The sequence below is a fragment of the Hipposideros armiger genome, unplaced genomic scaffold (assembly GCF_001890085.2).
Source record: "Hipposideros armiger isolate ML-2016 unplaced genomic scaffold, ASM189008v1 scaffold_90, whole genome shotgun sequence".
Taxonomy (NCBI): domain Eukaryota; kingdom Metazoa; phylum Chordata; class Mammalia; order Chiroptera; family Hipposideridae; genus Hipposideros; species Hipposideros armiger.
The window spans coordinates 322,625-335,323 of NW_017731440.1; the positions used below are offsets into that span (position 1 = coordinate 322,625).

The window sequence follows — 12,699 nt, forward strand, 5'->3', positions numbered from 1 at the left end:
TAAAAACCATGCGTTGACCCGATTCGGTGGCTCAGTCTATCTCTGAAGGCTGAGTCCCTTGGTCTCGCTCTTAAATCTTACTTTTGTCTCTTGTACTTATTCAAATCTGCGCCGCCCCTCTCGTGTCCCATTTGCCCTTGCCACGCTGGACGTGACACTCTATTATAACTTTTAATATGTTTTCACGTTCTCATACCTATGCCATCTTAAATATCTTCTTCTCAAAGACCTTAGTGCAGAAACTGCACCTTTCAGCATGAAAGGCCCTTGTGATCAGTCCTCTTGAACTTTCAAGCATGTGCATTATTAGAAACACCACCACTGGAGACCATGACATTGTCAGTAGTGTAGCTATGAGGTCTATAACTCTGTAGCTCTCCTGCACAACCTGGGGAATGGTTACGCTTTGCTCGAATCCAGTTATACTCATATACCTATGGCTTGTGCACTTTTCTTTAACTGCTATACGTAAGGCCATTTCAACCATGCTTATAATTATTTTTAAATCAACCCAAACAAGTTAGTCTCTCAAAATGTCAATGTTAATAATCCCAGCTTATCTTCTGAGCTACTCAATTTAGGAAATATTTATTGAAAGCCTATTTACTAAGTAAAAGAAAGACATTTGGGGCATTAGAGATTGAACAGTAGTTCCTGCCTTCTATTATGGATATTATGGAGAGAAAAAACTTTAAGCTGATTTCTTTTAATTCCTTAGGATTGATCATAGTCTTTCATTCTACAAATATTTATCAAGCATATACTGCATGCCAGGTGCATAAGTAGGAGCTGGAAATTGAGTGGTGATCGAAAGGAAGCCATTTATTTTAATATTTCAGAGGAAAAAGCAAAGATGAAATAATTTCTTAGGTTAACTTAAAAAGATGTTTTGTTTTTTCCTGAATTCAATACCTTCAAATAGGTCAGTTACATAGGCCCTACTGCTTTCTAGAGAATAGTCAAGATTCAAACGTTTATAATGTATTGTGGTTTTAGCTTCTATAGATTTTTCACAAAAATATTCACCAAAACTAAGATTTTAATGGTCACATCATGGAATGTCTCCTGTGGGGTAATAGTGTTCATTTCATGAACAAATAAGTACCTGCAATGAGAAATATTGTTTGCTGAGCAATTTTGGAAAAAGTCTAAGATTTTTCCTTAAGAAGTTAATTGGGGATATAGGCAGTAGTAGCCAAAAAAATGCCAGGCGCCTCTCTGGGTATCCTTCTCAGATCATGGCCCTGTAATTCTTCAGTACCTTAATGGTTCTCTGAAGTATACTATCTCCAGCTTTTCTAGTTCTTCTGTGGGATGATTGGTCCAATTTAACTAACGTTAACTGGGAGTGATGCTTACCTCCATTTCTTGAATCCTCTATCAGCCTCTTGCCCCCATCACTCTCCCAAAACTGCTTTTGAAGGTCACTAATGACCTATGTTGCTAAAGCCAATGGTTCTTACTCTTCATTTTCATCAACCTACCAGCATCACTTGAGCACGATTACTACTTCCTTGACACATTATCTTCTCTTACCGTGAAAAACATCTCTACTTCTTCTATTTCTCTGGATGCTCCTCTTTTGCTGGTTCCTCTTCAAGTCCTCATTCCCCCATCCCCCCTTTTTTTAGTGGCTAAAACAATACCTGTTTATTACATCATACAGGTCGGAAGTCCACGCCAGCATAGCTGAGTTCTTTGCTCAGCATCTCACAAGGCTGAAAGAAAGGTGGCATCCTCAGCTGGAGGCTTGACTAAGGAAGGGTCTGCTTTCAAGCTCCTTGATGTTGTTGGCAGATTTAACTTCCTTGTAACTGGAGGACCCAGGGTCCCTTGGTCTTGCTAGCTGTTTGTTTCGGGCCACATGCAGCTCCTAGAGGCTGCCCTCAGGTCTCTGACACATGGCCCCCTCCATAGACCTTTCCAAACTCTCTGGTCCTCATCATCTTAAAAGCTGAAGTGCCAAGGACTGTCCTTAAACCTCTTCCCTATCTACACTCACTCTTTGGTGATCTTTCCATTGACATGCTCAGAACTCTGCAATTTGTATTTCTAGTACAGAACTCTCTTGAACCCAAAAGTTATGTCTACCTTCACATCTTTACTTGAATGTCTAATAGGAATCTCAGACAAAGCTCCTAACCCACTCACCTCCATTATCCCCACACCTGTTCATTCTAGTTTTTTCTGATCTTGTCTGACAACTCATTTCTAGTTGCTCAGGTAAAATCTTTCATCTTTGACTTCTCACACCACTTATAATCCACCAGCAAATCACCTGGGGACTTCAACATATATCCAGAATCTGATCCCGCTTCCACTGCTACCACCCTGGCCTAAGTCACTACGTTTTGCCTAATTATCGCATTAGCACCTTAACTGTTTCTATTCTTACCCTTGGTCCCAATTTAGCCTTTCTTTTCTCAGCATAACAGCCACAGTTAATTCTGTTAAGTTCTCCTTTACCCTTCTGTTCATACCCTAACTTCTGATAAAAGCCAAAGGACTTAAAACGGCCTGGAAGGCCCTATAAGCTGCCCCCTCAATGACCTCTCTGAACTTTTTTTTTTAACTTTCTGCCACAGCCACAACGGCTCCTTGGAAAAGAGGCAACTAAGACAGGTAGAGATGGAACCACATTAAGGACCTGTCGTAATTCATTTATGAGTAATATTGCCTATACTACACAAGGCCCTATCCTAGGTATTTGAAATAGAGCAATGGGGTAAAACAAACAAACAAACAAAAAACCCTTGGCTCTCTTGGAGCTTGCATTCTAGTGGGAAGTAGACAATAAACCAAAAATACGATGTATCTGGATAGAATGCTGTTATGGAAGAAAATAAAGCAAGAAAAGGGGACAGTGAAGGCAAATAGTGGTTAAATAGGGTACTGAAATGACCATGGGAAGCCAAGCCAAAGTGGTAGGCATTTGAGTTTTGCTTTTTTTCTTTAGCTGAGACATCCTGCCACCTGTTGGCAGCTCAGCTCAGGCCGGGAATCGAACCAGTGACCCTGTTGCTCAGAGCTTGCACTCTTGAGTGAGCTCTTAACCAACTGAGCCACTCGGCTGGCCTTTTTTTTTTGAAAGGTCATGCTAGGTGAGACAAAGAAAAGTGTAAGAAATTTTCACCTTTACCAGTCTTTCCCCATTGATTTATTAAGAGGAGGAAGGCCCAACCATGTAAATAGCAAATGTCTTTTTCTGGGCTAAGTACTTTAAAGGCATTACCTCAAGAAGGAAAACTGGGTAAGACTTTTATTCAATGATTTCAATAAAGATTTTTTAAAAATTCATGTTGTGATTGAACCCCAAAACATTTTAATGCCTTGTTATTCTGACAGCAGTGACCCATATTACTATACCCTGTAATCACTAGTAGCTTTCCTTTTTAATTTACGCCAACTTATATAGATTCACTCAATTTACTGCTTTTGTGTTCTAGAAATGTGCAGTTGCCAGAGTTCTATAAAGTGCATAGATGAGTCCTAGCTTGGAAACAGCTCATTGAAGACCAAACTATCTTCTAATTTTTGTGGTTCTGCAAACTACTCTTGGAATGTTACAGTAAACAAGACATTTTCTAAACAACCCCTTAGACAGATGCCTTTGCTATTGAGTTCCCACTAACTTCAGTCCTTAATCACTAGCCCTATCCCTCTTCAGCTTCTAACTTTCCCATAAATGCTAATTTGTAACCTCTACTAGGACCCCAGTAACGTCTCCTCCCACCTTCCCCCAGGAAAACTGCTCTTCCTTTTTCATTCTAACATTCCATCTTTGCAAGTAACCAATTACATGGGTCTCTGAATATAAATTTCCTAAAATTTCATTTCTCAGGATAAAGCATTAATTGGAAATAAAATGAAAAACTCAATTTTAAAAATGAAACCTTCCAATTTATAAATGCATACCACTAAAATATTTAGAATTCTTTCCATATACATCAGAACTGAAAATTGCTTTTATCCCAAAGGTAACTCCGCATGCATTAGACCATCACCATCATTCCCAACAATTGAACTTAAAGCCAAAATGAGTCATCTTTTCTATAAGCATCATGAAAATTGTTTATAAATTTTGCAGATAAAAATGAGTGAACAAAACTTAATTTGTAGGGCCAGCTGAGTAGCATGTTGAGTTGGCCTGGGATGCCTGCTCAGAGCAGCAGGGCCCTGGTTTGGATCCCATGAGGGCCAGTGACGCTGCACCCTCTACAGCTAAGATGGTGAACAACAGCTCAACCTGGAGCTCGGCTGCCATTGTCACCAGCAACAGCATAGGCTGCAGTGGGCTACCATGAGCTACTGTGGCTGGCAGCCAAGAGTGAGTGGCCGTCCAATGGCCAGCGAGCAACTGCCTCACCCGGGAAGAGCACAATGATCATACCAACATGGGCCAGTGAAGTGACATCCTCCATAACTAGACTGAAGAAAAGGACAGCAACTTTTGTTCCCCTTCCCTGATTCCCCAATAAAATCTTAACAAAAATGCGTATAAAGGATCTTAATACATGCATTTTTTGCGTGTGTGAGCTTAGAGGGTTATGGGGGTGACCCCACTCCTTAATACATTTTAGAATCATCCAATAAGGACTTTTATTTAAAAGGACCAGGTTGTCATCCCTTTTATCTTTTCATGGCACACAGGAAAACAGAATTTGTACATTAGTCCCCACTTATTTGTGGTTTAACAGTGGTAAAAAATATTAAATAGCAAGGGATCCCCTGAAATTACATTCACATAACTTTTATTATCTCGTTTTAGTTTCCTATTGTTAATCTCTAACTGTGCCTAACACATACTTTTATGTATCTATAGGAAAAAATGACTATATATAGGGTTTGGTGCTATATCCATGGTTTCAGGCATCCACTAGGTGTCTCAGAACATCCCTGGCAGATAAAGGGGAGCTATTGTACTTCCTGTAGAGGATTAAAATCCCTGGATGAAGCTACTCTAGGTGGAAACCACTAGCCCAGGGATGCAGGTAGCTGGCTCTGCAGTTTGAATTCTGCTCATTTCAGGTTTACTGATTACTCCAAGAAAAGATTTTTTGAGTTCTTTCTTTTAACATGTTCACTTACATTTATACAATGCTGGAAATGCTTGTCAACATTTTCAGTTACCATTTACTTGTCAAAGGAAGGCATAATGAATATTCAGTCAAGCTTAAAACTATAGTCAATGTTAAAATCTAAACTCAAAAGAAGCCATTTGCAATTTAAATGCTCTCTTGTATAAAGCATGGAGGTTAATACAAGTACTAGTCTTAAGCAATCACACAAGTCTAAGCCACATTTATTTGCACATGTAATGGGCAACAGATACTCCAAATTCATACAAATTTATAAAACAAAGTTAATCACTTGGTACACTTGTGTTCTTGTTTACAGATTCAAGTGTGAATGAACTTCCTTTATTTTGTAAACTTTCATACAATACTTAAACAAAAATTCTTGAAAACACATATTGGCATGTTTCAGTTAGAGCCAACACAAAAGTTAAGACAAGACCACGAACTCAAAATCCCAAGTTTAGAATATTTTACCTCCCTTCCCTGAAAAGAAGTGATTATTTTAACAAATGTATATGATGTATCACATAAGAAACCACGGAAACAAAAGAATGATGCTCCTATAATTGTGGAGAAAATGCCAACCAAATTATACCATTTAAATTTACCTACCAAAAATATGGTGTAAATATGAAAACTAGGGGGAAATGCTTAGATGAAAGTAACAAGGGAGATTAGAAAAAATAGTAAATCATCTTAAGAACTATGCCCCCCCAAAGCTGCAAAGATCTGTCTTTGACAACTCAAAATTGTCTAAGGCAAATAAAAGTGAGGAAAATTTCAAAGTTATTCTAATCACGTTCAGAATCTAATAATAAAAGCTGAAAAGATCAAGAGGATATTATACAAGTGTAGAGGACATCCCAAAACTAATGAAAGAAATGCACATTTATTTCTACAAAAGCAAAGTATGATACAGAATTAGAAGGGAACAGACTTAAAGCTTTACCTATTAAAATATACAGATTCTTACTGAAGAGTATAGGATATTTAAAAAAGATGACAAGGGATGTTAATCTTTTTTTATTATTATTATTTTTACATATTTGGAACCTCACATAATTTTGATAAATAACTCTTACAAAATTATGCAAAAAGTACAAGAATGTCTGGTAAACAAACAGTCTCTATTTTCCAAAAAGATTTTTTACAACATGCATTCTTAAGGCAGCATCCTCCTTACAAGGAAAGGTAATCCTTTTACTCATCAAGAAATCTTCTGCTGCAAATAGGCTAAGAAAGCCTGGCTTCTTCCATTAACGCCTTTTGTCTTTCCTGTCTGATTTTCGGTCTCTTTCACTTCTTGAAGATCTTTTGCCTGATCGACTACTCTCTGATATAGACCTCTTTCTGTCGGACCGGGAATTCTTATCCTTTGATCCTTTTGTATCTCTACTACTACCACCTTTTGATGACTTGTGACTTCTTTCTAGTCCTGAAGTATCCCTTCGCTTTCGATCCACGCTCCTCCTGTGCTTTCTATCTCTATTATGTCCCCGACCCCTACTCCGACTTCTACTCTCACTACTACTAGTAGTGCTGCTGCTACTGTCTCTGCTGCTGCTGCCACTTGTACTGGAGCTGCTACTGGAACTACTACGACTACTACTACTCCCACTGCTAGAACTGCTTCCACTGCTGCTACTAGTTGAACTGCTACTAGAACTACTGCTGCTGCTGCTCCGACTTCTACTCTTGCTTGTTTTATTTCTAGCTCGACCTCGACTTCTGCTCCTAGTTTTGGTTTTGGATTTGCTTTCTGGATGTACTGTCGAGACTGGCTCTACTGTCACCTCGGTGAGTTTTACAGATTCTACAGGAAACTCCTTCCTTTCAGGTAGTGAATGCCCTTGCTCCTGAGAAACCTGAGGTGATGACTGTAAAACAGCTAATGGCACAGTCTCGGGTTGAGAGAGAAGCTGGGGCTGGAGTACTGGTTGGGGCTGAGACTGGGACTGAGGCAGGGGCTGAGACTGAGGCAGGGGCTGAGGTTGACCCACAGGCTCAGGTTGGGGCTCAGATTCTTTCTCTTCTTTGTCCTCAGGCTCATTTTCCATTTCTAGAACACTAGCACTCTCTTTTGCAGGAGAAAGAGATTTACATTCTTTATCTGGCTCAACTTCAAATTCCATTTCTGGCTCCAATTCTTTGTTAGTTTCATTTTCTGAAGGTTCTACACTTTCGACTTGATTGGTTTCCATTACCTCCTGCTCAGCAATTACATTTTTGACACTCTCCACCATCTCTAGCACATCCATAACTTCCTCAGGCTGACTATCTTGCTGCTTCTCACTTTCTCTTACCTCAGTTTCCTCTTCCATCTTAACCTCCATTTCCTGTTTTTGTTCTTCCTCCTCCTGTTCTTTTTCTGCATCGCTATGAACTATACTTATTTCCTTTTCCTCTTCCTCGCCTGCTTCCTCTATTTCTACGTCATTGTGCTGATTACCTGTCTCCTCCAATTCTTCCTCTCGCTGAGCCACCTTACCCTCTTCTTGTTCCGCCTTCTGTTCTTCATTACGCACCACCTGATGCTCTTTTTCCTTCATTGATTGTCTTCTAGGCCTAGCCTCCATTTTATTTATTTGTTCTGCAAATTCGATGCGTCTACCTTCAAATAAAGCTAAAGAATAAAAATTTACGCATGTAAAATTTACTATAAGAAAATTCAGTCACAATTTGACACCTGCCCCACAAACTGTCACTGAGCTTATCTAAATGCCTTTTTGTAAAGAGAAGATAACAAAAGACTGATTATGGTAAATGAGTAATTATAAACTGACATAAAATGATAAAAGCAATGATCCACTGAAAACCTAAAGAAATTATTAGCAGGCAAAACTACACCATAGTATGTAAGTGATGGGCAAATACGACAACCTTTTGCTATTTAACTTTATGGTGGTTGATAAGGAACAAAACTCCTTTCAAACCGAATCAGTTTTATGGCATATCATACATTAATTTCTGATTCCCAAGGAGAAATAAGTCTAATCACCACCTTTGCAGTGTCGACCCTCCCATGTGTGTTCCCTCTGTGGACTACACACTGATATTCACTTTTTCTTGCTTCAGCAGTATTTGTCTGGCTACTAAAAGTATCAAGCAAAAAGAAGTCACATCAAATGCTTAAGAAATACATATGTATTAAGCACTGCCTACAAAACGTAAGTTTCCAGCTATACTCTGTCATGAAACAAATGCTCCTGCATTCCAAACATATTAGCATCTTATTTTAAAAATCAACTATCAAATCACAACTATTATAGGAAACAAACAAATGTGTATGTGTGAGTGCATTACCTTACCCGTTAGGAAAATTTCAATGGGCCTCTTCATGTACACTTACCATTCATTTTTCTCTGGGACTCTTCTATTAGTTTTTGGGTAGCTGGACACATTCTTCCAGGAATATAGAACAAATGGGGCTTTGTCTTAGTTCTTATATATTTAATTATCTTGGCATTATGCTCATTCCATTCTTCTTGCTAAAGAAAAGGTAAAAGGTCACGCTTTTGTACACATGAAAGATTACCTACCAATCTTAGAATTCCAACACTACTCACCAGCTGTGCAAGCTCAACCTTCTGTTCCAAAAGCCGCAGTTCTGTCTGTTTAGCACGCCTTTCTTCAAATAGTTCTCTCCTCTCATTTTCAACCTGCTTTCTCTCTTCTTCTGCCTGCACTTCAAGTTTTTGCTCAATTTCCTGGCGTCTTTTTTGCTAAAGATAAATAATGATCTTTACACATCCTGATTATGTGAAACATTAGTTTTACTAAGTTATCTACAAGCGTTTCACATTTGTAATTTAGGATACCAACTAATTCAAACAGAATTTGAGGCTGATTGCAATTTCTTTCAAATGGGGACTGGAGCTTTTTCACGTAAAAATCTAACTTTTAAAGCCATTAACCATAACAGTAACTTCCATTCCAACATAAAACTTTTAAGTAAGGTTTTTTCCTTAAATTAACCACACAAAAACAGCACTGTCTTTATAGGCTACCTTCAATTATTCTTTCTAAATCAAAAAATTTAACAGAAGTGATATCCTAATAACTAGTTATAACTTTCCACCTATTTTAAAAAACTACACGTACTATTCACACATTAAAATTCCTTTAAGCCTTTTATATTTTCTAATAAAATTAATACATAAAAGCAAAAATAAACATTTATTAATCTCCTATAACCGAATTATCTCCTTTTCCACTCTAGTTTTCCCGAGAAGCAGCAGCTTGGTGTTTAACTCCAGACACAATTTTGTGCCTTTAGCAAAATAAAAACTTCTAGAAAGACAACAGTCAAACTATGGAGGGCAGTAAACATTTATGCTTTTGCTTCTAGAGTGCTAAATATTGCCTCTGAGTGTGTAAATAAACTAGTTTTTAGTAATGATCAATGAGTTCAACTCCCTTGCTGAAGAAAAAGCACTGTGAGAAATGAAGCAGCTTGTCCCCAAGACCACAAAATGAGACTGTCAATAGAGCTAAGACCAGAGCTCAGGTTCTCCTGGGTCACAGACCAGGGTTCTTTACACTACAAAGATGTCCACTCAATTACTTCCAAAGACCTCAAAAAAAAACCACTTAACAATTTAACTCCAGAAAGTTATATAAGTTTTTCCTTGGATTCATTTTAGGCTTGCAATTACACCTTAAGAGAGCTTTTCGGCTCTTTTTAAAAACATGTTAGCAACTACTTTGATAACTTAAGAAAGCAAAGGAGAAACTGCATAAATACCCTTTCAGTAGCAACAGTAGATTCTTGCTTAAATTTCTGAAGAGTGCCCATCAACAAGCCAAATATTCGCCGGTTCCTAAAGAACAGAAAAAGAAAATTCAATTTCAACAGGATCTACTTCATTTAAACATGTGCCATTTCCTAAAAAGAAACATACTATAGGCACTTGGAAAATTGCTTAAATTTTCTTAAAATCGCATTATTTGGCAGGAGTTTTTTCCCCAAAAGTCACGAAAGATACCTTTGCTTTCCCTTTTCATCCATATTTTGATCCTGGATAAGATCTCTCCGGGTGCGTTCTTTGGAGGTAGCTACAACTGAAGACTGCAAAGCTGGCTGCAGGAGAAAAGGAAATCTCAGTAATTTAACAAGCATATGGGTGGTACTCTTTAAATGTAATAAAATGAAAATACTATATTCATCCTCTAAGTTCTTTTAATCTCAATTACCTTTTTAACATCATCATCCTCTGGGTCGCTTTCTTGGCGTGATTCTCTCCGTGTCCGACGCTCCCCGCCCAGCCTGTCATAGGAAAATAATTTAAATGACCGCTACAGAATCTGACTTAGGTGCCTACCAAGGGCAAATGACTACTTTTTCTAGGACTCATTTCCAGAAGCCTCATTCTATTAGTCTCCATCCCATTTTACTCTTTGCTCTAGTAGTGAAAAGATGAAACCTTCAGTGAGCTGTGTTCATTGCTCTTATGCATCTAGGATAACATACCTTTGAAATGTCAAAGTAGTTTTCTAGACTCCCCCTCCTGAAGGCAGGGACACAAGATTCCAGAGCACAAGACCACAGAACCCCTCATTGCTATCTTATTCCTTGCATACCATCTTGATGTACTGTAAATGCTAATTATTAACTATTCTATACCCTCCAAACTAAAAGTGTGTCTCCATTTTTTTAATCCAATTCTACAAATCTCCCCACTTTGCTTTCTCTTGCCGCCTTAATTTACCACCAATAAGTTTCATATAACCCTCCTTATGTCTTCTCCTTTGATTTGAATGTATAAAATAAGCTGCAAAACTGCCCTTCTCCAGAGCATTTTCTTAATCTGCTGAGATTTTGCTTCTGGGTATGTCCCCAAAATTTTGGTTCAAATGTTTATACAACTTTTCTGTATGTTGGACATTCTCTCTTTGACACAATATTTATTAAATACTTGTATGCTACCTCAGAAAATAGAGCATATAAGTGTGCCTTCAGAATCTTTTTTTCCAACATACCTACTGACTGCCCCTTCAAGGTCTCTCTGTTTGGCTGGGGGTCCTCCTCCACTATCTGAGAATCCACGCCTGCAATTAAAAATGTCCAACACAAAGCACTTGAAATTTAAGATAAACATTTCCATTTAGCAACAGGATTAGAAATTTTAACTATCCTTTCAATTAAACCAATTTAAATGAACATTAACTCCAAGATGCTTTTATACAGCACTTTTTAAAAACCAAAAAAAAAAAATTTAAGTTTACATAAAATTGGTCTAGTTATATTCTGTAATCTCTAGTTTTACATGTACATGAAGCTCCAAGTGTAACTACCCAGAAAACCATACAGTTAATCATAGCTTTAAATAAACACTTCTAACATTGGTCTACCACAAATTTTGTTTAAAACGATACATTAATTTAGTGTAAAAAGCACCAACAGTCCTAACATACTAATTAAGTCCAAAGGAAGTCTTACCTCAGCAATAAACTACCACGTCCTCTACCTCCACCAGGACCAGAAAGGGCCAGCAATCTGGCTTGGATGGGCCTACAAGATATTTACAAATCAGTACAAAAATCATGTGGATACATCTAATGGCACCAAATACGTTCACCAGCACGGTTCATCATAAAGAGAAAATAACCAGAAAAGTTCTAAACAGACGGATCAAATCCACGTGTTTGAAAATGGACAGGAAGTACTATTTGACTTCCTTGCTTTTTCAAGATCAATATCACAGAAATTGTACTTATCTCGATGCTCCTAGACATTAACAAGCTTGGAGCAGGTCCTAATTTCGCTAACCCCGAGGAAGCTGCACGTGGGCAAGAGCCTGGGGGAGACGGGGCGAACCATGTCCCGAGTGGGTCTCCGGGTCAGTGGCCCCCGGAGGGAGATGGGGCTTTGTGCTGCAGTTCCGGGCCTGCAGGGCCGAGGGCGGGAATCCGCAGTCCGGGCCTTCCCACAGGCCGGGAAGCCATCCCGCCGCACGCAGGCCCCGCTCTCCTTCCTCACGCACCTGAGCCCGGGGACCTATAGCGGGGCCTTGAAGACTCCCCCACCTCACCGAGGACCGGGTTCTGCCGCCGCCCCGGGAACAGGCCTCGATGTTCCAGCCTTCTGGGAGCTGGTCGCCCTCCCCACCTCCCATTCACCCCGGCTTGATGGCTGCCTCTGGAGCCGGCATTTCCCATCCGGCCTTTACCTCACGTCATTCGGATCCCGCCCGGTGAGCTTGCGAATATTCTCATCTACGTTCTTTAGGCTTTCTTTGGCCTTTTCCAGCTGCTCCTGTAAAGTTCTCACTGCGACCGCCATTTTCTCCCCGCAGCAGGTTTCGAGACTGCTCCACAGGCCGCGCCTGCCAGTGCCGCGCCGCCAGGCGCGAGGGGACTGACAGCGGGGTTCAGCCAATGACGATAGGCGTTGTTTTTCGGCCTCAACCACTCAGCAACCGGAAGGGGGAGAACCTACCGGCCTTTCTGACTCTGGGCCAATGAAAAGTCCGCTAGGCGGTCACCTCCCTCTCCAATTAGCTGTGTGTGGCTGGGCTCAGATTCTAGCGCAGAGTTGGGGCGGGTTTGTGAGTCCTCGCGTCCTCGGAGACGCGGGCTCGCGGGCCTGCTTCTCTGGCGAGCGATGTGGAGTCTTGCAGCG

General features: G+C 39.8%; 1 protein-coding gene across 1 annotated transcript; it reads right to left on the minus strand.

Moving 5' to 3' along the window:
* Positions 1 to 5,273: 5,273 nt before the first annotated feature.
* PNN (pinin, desmosome associated protein) lies at positions 5,274 to 12,452 on the minus strand. Its single transcript, XM_019644681.1, has 9 exons — positions 12,248 to 12,452; positions 11,518 to 11,589; positions 11,058 to 11,126; positions 10,272 to 10,344; positions 10,064 to 10,158; positions 9,823 to 9,898; positions 8,645 to 8,800; positions 8,428 to 8,566; positions 5,274 to 7,701 (listed from the first exon to the last, which is right to left on the minus strand). Exons 1-9 carry the CDS (start codon positions 12,358 to 12,360, stop codon positions 6,335 to 6,337), a joined length of 2,160 nt encoding a protein of 719 aa, XP_019500226.1. The 5' UTR covers positions 12,361 to 12,452; the 3' UTR covers positions 5,274 to 6,334.
* Between the last annotated feature and the right edge of the window lie 247 nt (positions 12,453 to 12,699).

Bases quoted from the DNA above. Each gene is read 5' to 3' on its own strand.
- PNN (XM_019644681.1), bottom strand. From the start codon at position 12,360: ATGGCGGTCGCAGTGAGAACTTTACAGGAGCAGCTGGAAAAGGCCAAA. The intron at 11,590-12,247 runs GTAAAGGCCGGA...AATATCTTGTAG, and splicing joins CGGGATCCGAATGACGTGAG to GCCCATCCAAGCCAGATTGC. The intron at 10,345-11,057 runs GTATGTTGGAAA...TTCCTATGACAG, and splicing joins CTTGAAGGGGCAGTCAGTAG to GCTGGGCGGGGAGCGTCGGA.